The 16,308-nt window shown below is 48.1% G+C and overlaps 1 protein-coding gene across 4 annotated transcripts in view; it reads right to left on the bottom strand.

The window, feature by feature from the left end:
* The window catches only part of BCAS3 (BCAS3 microtubule associated cell migration factor), a 3,943,855-nt gene that overhangs the window by 545,199 nt on the left and 3,382,348 nt on the right, over positions 1 to 16,308 (bottom strand). For 3 of the 4 annotated variants that reach the window (XM_069615076.1, XM_069615079.1, XM_069615078.1), the window contains one exon: positions 10,369 to 10,413. The exons of the other annotated variant lie outside the window; for it this stretch is intronic. In XM_069615076.1, coding sequence (XP_069471177.1) covers positions 10,369 to 10,413 — 45 coding nt within the window. The remainder of the gene's footprint in view (positions 1 to 10,368; positions 10,414 to 16,308) is intronic. 4 annotated transcript variants of the gene reach the window in all.

Raw genomic sequence — 16,308 nt, 5'->3', positions numbered from 1 at the left:
CTTGGAGTGGGCCCAGTGGCAGAACATGGTCCATTTACTTTTATACTGGGCTCTGGTAGCCTTGCTCCGAGCCCCCTGTAGGATTTCCAGGTTAGCTTGGGATAGGTTGAGGTGGCTGAGCGTCACCTGCTCAGGAACCACGCTGTGAGGGCCAGCTTCTGAGGGGTGGGGTGGACGACCCTGTCCCCCTGCTATATCAGAAGATGTGCTGGGCCCGTCGGGAGGTGGATCGGAGGGACCTCCGAGAGGCTGAGCTGCTCCGAGAACCAAGGCCTGGCAGGCCATCACGGGACTATCAGAATGACTTTGAGCTGGTGAGACTCCTTGAACTTGCAAAGCACTCTGTGAATCAGTGGAGTGGGCGGGAAGGCATATGCTGACATGCCGTTCCGCTGAATCCATAAGGCGTCGCCCAGGGAGCCTAGGCCCGGCCCCTGCCAGGAGGTGAACTGGGGGCACTTCTTGTTGTGCCTGGTGGCAAAGAGGTCCACCTGGGGAAGGCCCCATCAGTGGAAGATCTCCTGTGTAACAAGGTCGTTCAGCGGCCACTCGTAGTTGTCTGCTCCCAACCTGCTGAGACTGTCCGCTTCCAGGTTGGATTCCCCTGGAAGGTGTACTACTGTGAAGAACATCTCCTTCTCCAAGGCCCATTCCCACATGCGGATCGCCAGTCTGCACAGGGAAGGGGACCTGCCCCCCCCCTAACCTGTTGATGTAGTGCATACTGGTCGAGTTGTCTGTCTGGATGAGGACAACCCTTTCCCTGAGACGTGGGAGGAAGACTCTGAGCCCTAACCAGATGGTGTTCAGCACCAGCCAACTGATGTGGTATTCTTGTTCCTAACGGGACCGAGAGATCCTCCAGGGTGGCTCGCAAGCCCTCGAGGGAGGAGTCTGTGGTAATCGTCACCTGTGGGATGGGTGGCCTGAAGGGCTTGCCCGTCCGCAGGTTGCAGTCCTTGGACCACCGTGTGAGGTCCGGGTGGAGAGAAATGGGGATTTTGATCATTTCGGCCTGAGAGCCCCTCTCCTGGTTCCACGACGCTACGAAGTGGAGCTGAATCCTCCTCATCATGAGTCTTGTGTGGACGACGGCCAACAGTACCGCAGCAAAAAGACCCAGGAGATACTGGCACCACCAAGCCAAAGAAGCGCCTCGGCTGAGAAAGTGGGCTGTGGCCCTCCTGATGGCCGAGATCTTGTCTTTCGAGGGGAAGACCCTCTCGGAGCGCGTGTCCCAGATGAGGGCCAGGAAGGTCAAAGACTGCGTGGGTTGCAGCTGTGACTTCTTGAGATCGAGCGAGAAGCCCAGGCCGTGTAGCATGCTCATCAGTGCATGGGAGGAGTGGTGAACTGCTTCTTGAGATGTAGCGCTAATGAGCCAGTCATCTAGGTAGGGGTATATATGGAGGCCCTGATCCTGGAGGAGGGCTGCCACTGCATTCATGAGTCTGGTTAAGACCGTGGGGCCGAGTTGAGGCCAAAAGGGAGGAAAGAACGATGGGGTTGCCAAATCGGGACATGCAGATAAGCGTCCTTCAGATCCAAGGAGCACATCCAGTCTCCCCCTGCACAATGTCTCCCCAATAAAAAGCATCTTGAACCTCTGGAGAGTTAAGTAGAGGTTGAGGGTGGAAAGGTCCAGTACAACTCTCAGGCAAGCCTGGTTCTTTTTCAGAATGGTGAGGATCCTGGAGTAGAAACCCGATCCTCGTTGGGAGGCTGGGGCTTCCTCCACGGCCTGGCACAGGACAAGCGACCGAATCTCTGCCAAAGAGCTGCTGTCCCAACTTGTGAAAGAGGAGGAGAGGAGGGAGGAGAGTCAGGAATAGGTAGACGGTACCCCGAGGGAACTACTGACAGGATCCAGTGGTCCACAAAGTTCTGTCACCAAAAGTGTGCGTGAAGAGCAAGCCTGCCCCACACGTGGACCCGAGTGGATCTGTCATTACTTTTTACCCTCGGAGGCAGAGGCTGAGGAGGGGGACTGGAAAAAGCCCTTGCCCTCCCCCTTTTTGATGCTTGCGCCGACTAGGGGTCGACCAGCGTTCCGGCTGTCTAGACCTCCATTCCTGGAAGCCGCGGAAGCCTCCAGAGGAGCGACCCTGATCCGAGCGTTGCTGAGAGTGGGAGTACGCTTTGGGCATGGTCTTTGTCAGAATGGATAAAGAATTAGCCGTCTGAGAGCTATTCTTCTTCTTGTCCAGCTCTTCATCTGTGCTGGAGTGAAAGAGGTCACTGCCCTCGAAGGGCAGGTCTAGATACATTTCTGGACATCCGGTTTGAACTTGGTTGCCCGTAGCCAGGCCATCCTTCTCATGTCTGTGGCAATGCAGATGGCACGTCCAGAGGTATCAATGTGTGCCAGCATGGACTCCATGATATCCTGAGCCACGAGCTTGGCCTCAGCTAGCCCTGCCTTGAAACGTGATTGGCAGTGGGAGGGGAGTCAAAGAAGGAAGTCGGCAATTTCCTGCATTAATCTCTGGTTAGCGGCTGCAAGCATGGCATCTGCGTTGGCCTGGAAGCTTTGGAATACAGCTTCTTACTGTATGCCTCCAAGGTTTTCTCCTCCTTGCCTAACAGTGCCGTCAATGACGAAGATGAGGACGACTGAGGCTTGGAGTACAGTGAAGCCGCAGCGTTCACCAAGGAGTGTGGCTGTGGATGGGAGGAGAGCACGAGTGTATCCCCCTCCATCTGCCTGTACTTGGCATCCAGGCTGCGGTTGACTGGCTGGACGGAGTGGGGTTTGAGATAAACCTTCTTGGTGAGGGAGACTACATCGGTTTGCAGTGGAATTCCCGTTGTGGCAGAAGGGCGCCTCGTGAGGACTTCAGTGAGGACGCCCTCTGCCGGCTGTTCTACCTGGGGCTGGAGGAGGCCCAGGTATTCCGCCAAGCCCAAGATACGTTCGTGGAAGGCCTGGCTGATGATGGCGTGTCAGGATCCTCTTCCTCGTCAGTATCCTAAGGGTCTGGGGGATCCTGTGGAGGAGGAGGAGTATCCAGAGCTGGAGGCAGGGGCACCGGGACCGCCGGCAGAGGCTGAGGAAGAACTGGTATGGAACCACCTGTGGAATAGGCGGAGGAGCCAGAGGAGGCGGTGAAGGCGTCGCTAGCATAGCGGGAAGGACTTCCCTGACTGCGTCCTTGATGATAGCTCCCATATCTGGAGACTTCATGAGGCTGAGGATCCTCTCAAAGATCCTGTCCTCGCTGGCCGAAGGAGGAGGAGGAGGGGACTGACGGGGTAGCTAGAGGCAGCTGAGGCCGCTGCCAGCCCTGTACATACAGACGCAAATAAAAACAACCTTGCGTATAAGAAGGGTAGGCCATAGGCCACGTACCTGGTTGATGCCAGTCCCACCTCGATACTCGTTCTTTGCCGCAGTCCTGCAGAGGCGTTGAACGGGTGTCCTTTTCTGGCATGTCGGCCATTTTGTTGAGCTGCCTAACATGTGGCTGCAACGTGTTGCTTGGCTCGTTGGTGCAAGCCTCGGCCAAGTCTCTTATGTGAGCGGCGTGCGACTTGCCCCGCTCCTTGGGCCCAGTAGGTGTATCCACCTCAACCCGGGGGTCGTTAGAGCTGTGTTCAGGCGTCCCCTCGGATGTGCTGTCGGTAACGGGGTGTAGCCCCTTGGCCATGACGCCGGTACAATGGCAGAGCCCCTCGGGCGCAAGCCCGGTAATAGAGCCTAGCGGCTCCTCAACCTTGGCACCGGGAGGATCTGAGGACCCCTCAGCCCGATAACTGTAGCAGCCTCGGTGCGAGTGTTGGTATAAGGACCAGACCGGTCCCTCCTTTGTAGGAGAGTCCCTGGGAACGAGTCTCCCTTACGAGGTGCGGATGAAAATATAGGCCCACCTCAGGCCTGGATCGATGTTTCACAAAACTCTTGAGATCCTCAGAAGGAGACTGTTGGAAGAGCTCCCTCCACCGGTCTAGTCTGTTGTTCAGCGCTTTCGAGAACAGCGAGCCACACGTCAAACGGGCTTGCCAACTGTGGTCTGGGCCAAGGCAACGTAGGCAGAGGGTGTGAGGGTCTGAAGATGGGCACCTGCTGAACCCTGTCGAAGTCGACTTGCGCCGGGGAGGAGCTGTGGCGTCTGAGGACCCCGTACCTAATAGATAAAAGACAAAAGAAGATATAGAGGAAGAATCCGTGCGTGGAATTAAATGGCCGAAGACAATCCCAGGAGAGCTTGTGAATTCGGCCCGTTCCCGTTGACGCGGAAAAGGGTACTGACGTGTGGCACCGGAGGGCGGAGTCAGGGCAGCGCATGCTCCCAGGGCCACGCCTCTAAATTTAGAAGGGAAGAAGATTTTTCTGGTGAAGTATGGAGGAAAGGGGACGGGACGTAAGAGTATGTACCCCACCACCAGGGAACACTCCTTTTATTCTGGGGTTCACGGTAGCTCTTCTAGAATTGATTACGCCATGGTCTCCTCGAGTATGCTCCATTCTATTATGGAAGCACAGATCCTTCCACGCTCCTTATCCAATCACTCCCGAGTAAGGGTTCTTTTCTCCCCCAACCCCCCTAGCCCTCGAAGTGTATGAGGTGGTGGTTTAGGGCCCGTGCACTAGAGGATGCACTTTTCTGCAACAATATTAGAAAAGACATACAAACCTTCTTTGAGATAAATGTTGGTTCAGTATCGGATGACAGAATACTATGCAAAGCCATTAAGAGAAGGCGAAGTATTAAAAGATGTTCGTAAATCAATATTTAATATTGAATGGGAAATTAAAGCTCTCGAGGATGAACAGGGACTACATGATACTACCTTGGCTTGGGAATCCCTGAGGACAAAGTGTAAGGAACTCTGCCTCCTCATGGAACGGGAGGAGAAATTCCTGGGAGACCTATTTAGGGCAGTACATATGGTGAGGGGGACCATCCCAGCCACACGTTGGCATGGGCGATCAGATAAAGCGTCAATGAGTGTATATTGTGGCGATCAAAGACCCTGGTGGAACTTCTAAGAGGGACCCATTAGTGATATGCAAAACTTTTATGAAGTATTATGACCAATTATACAGCTCGCAACTGGAAGTGGGGCATGATTCCATATCAGAGTACCTGGACAAGGTAGCCTTGGGAAGGCTCAAACTCACTCTAGGCGAACAGCTGAATGTTCTCCCCGTCGGAGAGCGAAATGCATACTACTATTCTTGCCCTTCTTAACAGCAAGGTGCTGGGTATAGATGGGCTCACAGCGGAGCTATATAAGGAATACACTGACCTGACTGTCCCACATATGCGCAGTATGTATGAGGAAGCCTTCAAAATCAGGTACTTTACCCGAAGACACCGGCGCGGCTATCGTGACAGTACTGCCGAAACCCAACGAAGACCGCTTGAAGTGCGCGTCACATAGACCATTGTACTTGATTAATACAGACAATAAAATTCTTGCAAAAATCTTGGCAGATCGACTTCAACCACATATGTCTGCCCTGGTGCTTCCATACCAGGTTGGCTTCATCCCGGGCAGATCCACTCAGAAAAATTTACGGCGACGACTTACACTTACACACAATGTAAATCCTGAAAACCACATGGTGGTCGCTGCCTTGGATGCAGCAAAGGCCTTTGACACAATAAAGTGGCCCTTCCTATTCAAGGTCCTGAGACGCTCTGGGCTGGGTGTCGTCTTTCTCTGCTGGATCCGCCGGTTGTATACGAATTGTTCGTTTTACAACTGTTCGAATTACAACTGACCTTTTCACAATTGACCGAATTGTGAAGGTCAATTGTAACATATATGTGGGGGGAAACCCCCCACAACCCCCCCATATATATATATATATATATATATATATATATATACGGTCAATTGTGAAAAGGTCAATTGTGACCCTTTAAATTCGGTCAATTGTTCATTCTAACAATTGTAAACGAACAATTTGGGTAATACCCAATCCGCCTGCTGTATGTAGCACCCAGGGCAGCTGTGTACGCTAATTTATTTATGTTGGAATATATAGCACCTACACGAGGTACAAGACAAGGATGCCCACTGTCCCCTATCCTTTTTGCTCCCGCCATCAAACCCCTTGCTTGTTATCTTAGGGAGTACCCTGCACATCATGGTGTTAAGCTCTACTCCCACACCGCTATTGTATCACTTTATGCAGACGATATGTTGCTGTATTTAAAACATCCAAGGGAAAATGTACAACCGGTTACACAGTCGATTCAGCAATACGGCAACGTCGCTGGGTTGCAGATCAACTGGTCTAAATCAGAGGTGCTGTGCCTAACACCCGTAATCTCTCAGGAAGATATTTGCAAAGACTTCAGATGGTGCCCTGATGGCATGCTATACCTAGGTACACATATGACCACCTACCAGGCAGATTTGTTTGAAAAAAATTACCTGAAAGCCTTAGAGTTCGTAGAGCACAGAGTTGAGGCTTGGATTTTGCTGCCCATATCCCAAGCGGCCTGAATTTCCTTGGCCAAGATGGTCATACTCCCAAAGTTTTTATATATATTCAACAACGTCCCAATTTGGCCCCCCTCTACCTTCTTGTCTAGAACACGTAAAGTGATAACACACCTGATTTGGGCTGGTAGAAAGGCCAGAGTATCACTTGATGTTTTGGCATTGCCCTATGACCTTGGAGGGTTGGAATATCCTGACCTGTATATATATTTCCTGGTCGCATAAGTTCAGTATTCCATTTGGTGGTGGTCTCCTTTGCCTGATCTCCCACATGTCTCTTGAAAAGGCGATTGCACACCCAGGCCACCTGAAGGGCCTGCTGTGGAGACCCCCTCCTACATATCCCCGAGCTGAGATCCAACCGATTTTAAATACATGTAGGGCATGGCGCAAAGTGTTGAATATTACTGGAAAGGTAGCTCCCTACTCCCCCACATTTGCCATATATAAGGTCAGAGGTATACCACTTACCCATGAAAAGATCTTTCAGATACACTTTGAAAGGTTGGGGATACATTAATTGGGGGATTTGGTAGTGGATGGACACTTAATCACTTGAGCAGATCTGAAAACTAGAGGAGTGTGGGACGGACTAACAATGTTTTTTTTACTTCCTGCTATGGGATGCAATCAGGGTACGTGGCTGGATTTCCCACAGGTGCCCCTGACCCTCCACCCACAGCGCTACATTATATAACAACATCCATGTCTGCTAAGGCGTTGGTTTCAGTTACATATAAGGATATTAGAGCTCAGAGACTACTTCACACCAACTCACCCCGCCCAAGATGGCACCCAGCACTGGGTAAAATGCGTACAGAAGGCCAATGGAGACTGATATGTTCTCAAACGAAAACCCTCGCTGAAGATTAGGTGTCCTGATCCTTTTCTTTATCTGTGTCTCCCTGATCTGCAGCATCTTGGGGGTCTGCAGGATCCACAGGCGGCGTGGCCAGAGCAGCCTGGGGGCCGCAGGAGGCAGGGACCGGGCTGTGATGCTAGGCTGCATGGGAGCCGGTGTCTCTGTAGATGGTGAAGCCACTGATACTAAGGGTGGAGCTGGCTGCAGCTGGATTGGAGCCGAAGGCAGAAGCATGATATGATAATATGATATGGCATTTATAACGCTGCTGTACACAAGTGTTTCTAGGTACGAAGCATGTGTAATAATCCCCCTTAGGATGCCACCCATTTGAGGAGACTACATCAGAGTGAGGAACTTCTCAAAGAAACGTTCCTCGCACACTGGAGATGTGCGTTCCTGCGCAGGCTCCAGCAGCGTTACTGGCCTGAGGGCATCGGGTAGAATGTGCACCACGTTACCTGTGGCATGATCATGGGAGGCCATTCCACCCTGGGTGTGAATAACTATCTCTGGGGTTCACTGGAGTGGCATGCGTCACAGTCTGAACCGCCATCTTGTCCTGGACCGACACATGCGTGTCTGTCAAAGTACTGGCTCTGGCCTCTGACTGTTTGCTTGTGCACATAGGCTCAGACCTCCCTTGCCCATCAGGCGTGCACCTGGTAGGCTGATCGCCCTCAGACATGGAGTCGATAGTGCAACTGTGTGTAGGTGCCCCCTCAGGCAGCAGTCCAGTACTAGGGCAGAGCACCTCAGGAGATATCCCGGTACGAAAGCTGTCTGGTCCCTCAGCGCTGGGAGCGGGAGAATCCATGGATCCCTCGGCCGTTAAGCTGGTAGCTCGTTGAGCCTCGGTACCCTGGCTGGTGACAGAGCCTGATTGGCCCCTCCCGCCTGGCTTCTTCCCTGGGAAGGAGTCACCTTTGCGGGGTATTTTGGAGAAAACAACACTTATTTTGGCCTTTGTTTTCCTACGCAGATACTCCTTGATGTGTTTGGGCGGAAACCTGGAGAACAGCTCCCTCCACCTTGCGATTCGTTTCTTGATTGACCGGGGAGTAAGGGCGCCACACGCCGAACAGCCATCCCAGCCATGGTCTTCGCCAAGGTAGCGGTGGCAGAGAAAATGCAGGTCCAACGTCGGAAAGGATCCGTCGCAGGACAGGCACCTACTAAAGCATGCCGCGACTGACATGCGCTGGGGAGGCATGAGGCAACAGAGACCGGTTTAAATTAAAGTTCTTATGAATTTAGAAGATTTAAGGAAAAATGAAATATTAAACAAAAACAGAGGGATAAATGTCCCAGGGGAAGAATTAGAACACATGGAATTAGGGGGAAAAAAGGCCTCAGGCTGGTAAAGCAGGTCCGCTCCCCTTGACGCAGAAAAGAGGACTGAGGTGTAGTGCATGAGGGCAGAGTCAGGGGAGCAAATGCTAAATTTAAAGGGAAAAATAATGTTTTTCTGGTGAAAAAGGTTCAGTTCCCGCCCATAGCGAGGGATGCCCATATAATATGGAGGAAAGGGGAACAGGATTTACGTGTACAACTTATTACACATTCTATCCAATGCTTTACAAGCTGCCAGACCAAAATCTATATATGAATTGGGTCATCCTTTCAAAAATGATGATCTCGGATAACCCACATAATCTCACAATCTCTTTCACAAAAATGCAGGCTAACAGCAAAACCATTGGCAATTTTTCTATTGAAATAAAATGTGCTATGTTGGTTGAAGTGTCCACCAACACAGTCATGTAGCCTTTAGACATTGGCGACTATTATGATGTCGTAGGAGATCTGCTGCCATTGTTTGCACCCTGTGTGTAATGGACATTAGCACCCGGCAACGGGTGAACAACCAATCAGGTTGCTCAGAACGTGGACTAAATCTACCAATACAAGCCCGCGTTCCGAGCCACATGCTGGCTGCTTTCCCCGCACTGCCATCTTCCTCCCCTCGCCTAAATATGCTCCTGTCGATCCCACACCTAGCCTCATTTACCTGCTTTCTTCAGCGGCAGTGGCGCCTGCCGCCGCTGCTGCGTTGTTGCTGCTTCTGCTTCCTGGCCACCTTGGAAATAGAAGAGGGGCTCTGTATGGAGACCTGCCTTCCAGATCCATGGTGGACAACTTAGTGAAATATTTTGATTCAATGAACGAGACGCCACGAATACAATGCTCTCAGCACCCCAGGTTACCGCAGTTCGGATGTTCTTTGAAATGCACATAAGCTCCCCTTCCAACCCTGTTTTACACAATTGTACATGGGGGAAAAGAGCTTTCTGATACCCTTCGTGAACAGGATACAGGTTTTTCCGGCGCACATGGAGGAGCTGCGCATCCATTACTTTGCATCACACAAACATTTGAGAATCAGGACTAATGTCTACACTTTAACAAGCATTTTTAGAGATACCGAATAAGAAGAATTCATGCTCAAAGAAATTGCAACATCAATAAGAAAATTAATTAATAATACATCTTCTGCGCCATGAAGGACATTGATTTTGAACACAAATCTTGTTTGATCAGAGAATCGGGACAGCTCACAAATCTTGTTTGATCACATAATCTGGACAGCTCACAAATTTCTGGCAGCATCACCAGAAGAGGCCGAAGAATCTGGCAAGCTCCGTTCACCCACAGGAATCTTTTCTTGGCTGACAGGGTTCTGTGAAGTGATGGAGCATGCCTGTGGTATATGAGTTCTGCACTTAATCGTAAACTTGGTGGTCCCCTTAAATTTGTATTATTTCCAAGAGTCCTTTCACTATCACTAAATTCACAAAAGAAAATAGAATGCCTACCTCATTTCCGAACCACCCAATACAACAAAAAAAGTGAACACACTCCATTTGAGGATAACACAATTTTAGACATTCAACAGACTTAATGGAAAGCTCTTTGTGGGATGATGTTGATACCCTGACCAGGTGCCTTCATCGAGTGATCAGCCCACTTAGTGTAAGGGGTAATGTGAGGAAGATGTGACTACTTGTGAATAAACATAAAGGCATGCTAGGATTGACATAGGAACTCACCAAGGAGCTTGTATGGCAAAGCACCCTGCTCCAAAAAGGTACGGCCTTTGTTCAGGGAACAAAATATGAACAAATTAGAAAAAAGCTAACTTTTTCAATCAGCATAGCTCAGTGATTCGCTAAAGGGTCCATTACCATAAACACATATATACAGGTACAAGTTATTTATATAAATGCACTGAGGTTTCCTCCAATATGTATACATAACAGTAATCTTCCAATCTGTTTGACCATAACCGGATATGTTACCACAAATAAAACAAATAACCGGAGATGATCTCACTATAGATCGCAATTAATTTTTCCAATAGCAGCATGTTGGAGTCCCATCTCATAATGAACCCAACAGCCGTAAAGATTGGATAAAAAAAGAGATGAAGACTGTGGCGGAAGGGAATGTGTTTTAAGTTGGTAAAAACCTCTATAGTTTGGTAGCTCTTATACTAAAACATAATCACTCGACAGTTCTAGAAATGATGACCACTACCAATCACTACATCTTTTTGATTCTAAAATGTATCACCTGTTTTGCGTAGGTTCTCTCTTTTAGTTTCCACAAGGATTTTCACTGCATGAGAAGCAATCCTTGGCAAAACTAACAGCTCTCCAGAAGATATTTTACTACTGTTCCCTAAAATCACTCCTGCCAGTATTCATTTTACAATCCAAGAGTTTATAGATTGGTATCAATTTGAAGATTTTCTTGTAAAATATGAATAATGATCAAGCTTGAAAAATGGCAAAACACGATCATTTACACATTACTTTTCTAGATTGAGGAACCTGCACACACCATCAGACAGACAGCCGTGTCAATACCAACGGAGAAAGACATGTGCACCAGGTGGGTTGCTATTCAGGATAAGTTTATAGTTTTATCAAGCAACAGTTATAACCTATTTTAATGTCAGGACTACAAAATGCACTCAAACTGGGTATATACTACCATATACAGGTGTTAAACTCAAAGGAACAAATGAGATCTATGCTATGGCTTTCTACTGTTCTGTGCCTTTTAGAAAGGACTCATCTACCATTGCTATGGCCAAGTATTGCTGTGGGCTGCAATACAGTGTTGCACTATCCTGGTATTGCGGGGACCATGGCCTAAGTTGCAGTTCGTACAAACATTACACATTTATATGCATTTAAAAAATAGCGTGCATCATTTGCCAGCATACATGGTACATTATATGAAGGCTCGCGTCACATACAGAAGCTACTACTGCTGGTATCCTCTAGCAAATTAAAGATGCAGAGTGCTGTGTTGTTTGCATATGCGGCGGAGGAGTGTTGTGACTCAGAGTTAGGCTGTGCTTAATCATGTAGTCATGTCCTTGAGTTTGGGGTATGTGGTAAAGGGGCTAAATCCACTTGGCTACAACTGAAAGCTAAGTCTTTTGAATGCTGAAATTATGACATCTTTGGCAGAAATAGCCGACATCACAACATTCATAAAAAGAGAGATACAACATTGAAAATAAACACAGATGATACCTAAACAGCAGATTGATATGTATTTCAACAACCGAGTACTTGGATTTCACCCCAGTAGTTAGGAAATTGTGCAAGGAATTTCATACACGTGCTTTAAAAAAAACAGGGTCATCAATTGGGACGAAGGACCTTTCCTTGCTCTAGTGGCTGGGGATGAGGTAAAAAAGAGGATTAGATACCACCACCCAGTAAGCGATCCAGGGCACAGAGGCTATTAAGAGGGTGGAAAGCATCCCCCGTTCTACACCACTATCTTCCACGATCTGAGCAGAGACTTATCTCAAGGGCCTAATCACCAGCATGGTCCCTTTAAGGGAGGGGCCTGCACTGTTTGGTTCTACAGATGTTTTGAACTACAACTCCCATGCGCCCTAGCCAGCTTACCCAATGGTGTGGAATCAGGGGAATTAACTGAAGTCGAAAACATCTGGAGACTCACAAGGTGCAGACAACAGCTTTAAGGGAACCTATCATGAGGAGTGGGGTCCTTTTGAGCCGACAGTGCCTGCAACACTTGGTTCCCTGTGCAGAATCATATGCAGAACAACAGCAAGAACAAGCAGATCCTCCAAGACCAACAACTTGAGCAGAGAAGAAGTCATCTCAAAAGATCCCACACATGTACACAGGGGCGGACTCCAATACATTCATTTCCAGACCAATTGCATAAAGTAGCATACCTAAGTTCCCATAAGCCAGTGAGAGAGAGAGTGGAATGCAGGGTCAAAGCATGAGTGATTCGTTTGGGGGAAGCAATAAGCAGATGAAAAACAACAGGATGTTGGGGAAGACTAGGATGCGGCAAGAAGAACGAGGCAGAACTCTGCAGAGAGAGAATTGCAGGACAATGAGAGTAAACAGACCAAAGAGCCAGCAGAGGGGGTATAAGGTGGAGAGTCACAGGATAAGGAGGAGGTGGAAAACCAGAGGGTTCATAACATCTTCTCCCAGAAAACCAGTTTGGGCAGGAGGAATAGCCTGAACAAAGAAAGCATTGCTCACCCTTGAATCCCATATGAGAGATGTTCATAACACTTACCAAACATTCATAATTGAAAACCATTTTTAAAATAAAACGTACTCTGCTTGTAGTAGCCATGGTTTTCTTCCAACAGGAAAATATGTGTCCTAGGTAAATACTCACTGCAACAATAGGTGGTTGCTGAAAGGGAAATGCAAGCCTGTATACTCCTTTGTCACTTCACTGCACACTTATTTGGGCTTGCAGAGTTGTGGCGGGATGGGGGCCGGGGGTGGGGGGGTGTCTCTAGGGCTCTTTGGTGACCTGTCACTGATATGTTTTTCTATGAACAAAGAAAGACAACGGGTTGTTCTTACTACCCCCAATCCACTAGCATTGACCGGGGTAGTAAATAAATCCAACTGCAAAATCCAAGCATTTCTGGGACACTTTATGCTCTAGGTGCCTGTTTGCAGTGCTAACTGGATGAATTCTGGCGATATTGTATGGGTGTCCAAGGACTGCTTATGTGTAAATTGCACAATGGCAAGTGCCCCAGGGGTATGTTTTGTCACACAAACTTGGATGAAGTTTAACAGAAATGGTTGTGGTGTTGAGTATCTAACATGTTCAATAATATGAACCAATGAAATATACCAATGTTCACCATTAGAATAGTGTCCAATTAGCTTAAGCAGTCATAATTCCCAGGCCAATCCTAACATGGCCTACCACAGTTGTCTATATTGTGACACACATCATTGCAATGCATATCATGTAATCACAATGTCAAGTGATGTGACATGACATATGCTGGTAATGTGTACAGGTATGCTATCTCAAAATAGATATGAAATATATTGACATAATGACGTGTGACATGACATATCAGGATATAACATGACCCACACGTGATAATCAGTTATTACCACGACAACTCAAGTAATAACATGAAATATCACGCATGAAAAGCTACTCGACATACCACATAATATGGCATTTCATGACATGACCTATCATGATATTCCATATCATTACATGATATATCATGGTATGGCATGTCATGTCCGAAGTAGGAGTACGCATGGACTTTGCAAACTGGGAGCATAACAGGGTTGTGAGAAAGTTAAACCTGGCACCACTTTAACGGCAAGTATACATTGTTGGTTTTAGAGCAAGTATTGACTAGATGTACTCTGTTGTATGTGTGGATGTTTGCTATAGCGCAAATCATGCTTGAGAGCAAAGCAGAACTGTGCAAGACTTCAAGGAACAGGCGGTCAGTTCACAATGGGTCTGTAACAGTGGCAGAACCGGGGACAGAGTTATCCAAGTCGTCCCTAGGAATTCCGTGAAGAGCAGGATTTTCAGTTTTCCTGAACTGCAGGAGAGTTGGATTGGTCCCAATTGCAACTGGGATAGTGTTCCATTGTGCTGGGGCACACCATGAGAAGAACCGTTTCTTGGTCTTGTGTTTGCAGGCTAGTTTCGTTTTTGGCTTAGCAATGGCCTGGCCCCAAGGGGAGCATGTGCCGCCAGAGGTGGCAGGCGTATAAGAAGTGGTTGTCTTGTTGGTGATAAAGGCCAACCTGAAAGGATGCTGGCAGGGAGAGGGAGTCAATGAAGGCCACGCAGGATAGGGATCATGTGGTTTAATTTTTTGTAACTGGTGAAAATGTGGCCTGCGGCATGATGGACTGCTTTGAGTGGGTGCCAGGTATACAATGGGGAAACCAGAGAGGAGTGCAATCATAAAAGCCTGTACGATGGTCAGGAGGTCCTGGAGAGGAAGGGTTTGATCTTGCAGAGCAGTGTGATCTGGTAGCACACGGTCTGAGCTTCCTTATATATGATCTGCTGAAAGGAGATGTTGCTGTTAATGATGAACCAGAGGGATGATGCGAACGAGGCAAGTTCACGGTGAATCCTCGCAGGTGCATCTCGTTCAGCCATCCTTGGATGCCTTCTTTTTTGGAAAAGTGGCGGATGAGCACACATTCCATTTTGATCAGGTTGAGTTTGATGTATGACCTGGTGCAATGAAATGAGTTGCAGAGGTGTTTCAGGGCTGGTGCAATGATGCAATAGAGCTAGAGACAATGCCAGTGCTAATGCTTCTCTGCAAGTTTCCTCATTGCACCAGGTCCAAGATAAACCATGTGCATTTCCAATTATCCGAGTACTGCTTTCTGAGTGATTGCAAGGAGACAACAACTGTGGGGGTGTTCAGGCCACCAAAATCACTAAATCTCTCTAACTTTTAGTCAGTCGGTCAGAGTCAGTTCCAACACCAGTGTACATTAGCCTTTGTGTTCGTGCATCTGCCAGTGAAATGAGAACATCGCACCAGTGCCAAACAGAAATATGTCATTTTTCTTGTACTGAAAACGGGGCAAATGTGATCACTGCTCCACGACTAGAGGCAGTCTAAGGTGGTTCATTGCTCACGTGGTACGACAAGGAATTAACAAATGCTATATACAAGATCCCAAAGCCAAGTGTAACCAAAGACCCCACACCTACTCACTGCTTTCAGGGTGGCTGGGCGGACTGGGCCTGTCAGTTCAGCCCAACCCTCCAGCCTGTAAGCCGAAAGCAGACAATGCCAGGGGGGCAGAGACTTTACTATGGGCCCAACATTGGCAGCAGCACGCTGCCTTCATAGGCTCTACACCACCATTGCAAGAAGTAGCCTTCATTCTTTCTACACTGGCAACAAAAGGCAAAACCTGCTTGGAGAAGGCACTTCAAACAAGTCAATAGTGAGTTAAGTGAACATGCTGAAAACTGGGCCATAATGGTGGGCCGAATGAAAACTGGTAATTATGTGCAAAATGGGAAAGATGCAAACTAGCAATGAGGTGTTCAGAGAGTATTCTGGAAGCCGCCCATCACGTGCCAACTCGCCATAATGGAAACTGGCAGTGATCTGATATGTGCGTATAAGGTAGTTTGATAACATGGCTTAAGGGAACCTGGGAATGATATGCTACATATGTTTAAATATACATACATAAAAGCTGAGAGACAATATATATGAATCAACATATTCGGTGCCTTTTAGTGGCATTGCCACTTTCATTTAGCTTATCTGTGCCATTAAAGTATGGCCCAACCTTATACAAATCATTCCAACCTGGCCTGCCCTAAAAGGAACGGTGTCAAAACTGCAAGGCCAGAATCCCTCTACACAAGACAACAAGCAATTTGCATTGCTTTTCAGACTAATTGGCTCTTGTTTGCAAGTAATTTGTGAGTCTTTTTCTGGACAAACCCGCTCCAGATAGGGTGAGAAAAGAGAACGAAATGTGGGATGTAAATGTTGGTGCACAACTATGTCACTGACAGCTTAAAGTGAGCATCCCTTTACATCGTAGTAAGCAGAGGGAAGAAGTCAGCGGCCTGATTGTGTGGAACTCTAGTGTGGCGACCAAGGAGATCCCCTGGTCACCCCCAATTAGCCACATCCATACGGCAGGGTA

This window comes from Ambystoma mexicanum, chromosome 9 (genome assembly GCF_040938575.1).
Source record: "Ambystoma mexicanum isolate Mex_15411 chromosome 9, UKY_AmexF1_1, whole genome shotgun sequence".
NCBI classification, from domain to species: domain Eukaryota; kingdom Metazoa; phylum Chordata; class Amphibia; order Caudata; family Ambystomatidae; genus Ambystoma; species Ambystoma mexicanum.
The sequence above is the reverse complement of the archived record's forward strand: the minus strand, read 5'-3'. Positions and strand labels throughout refer to the sequence as shown.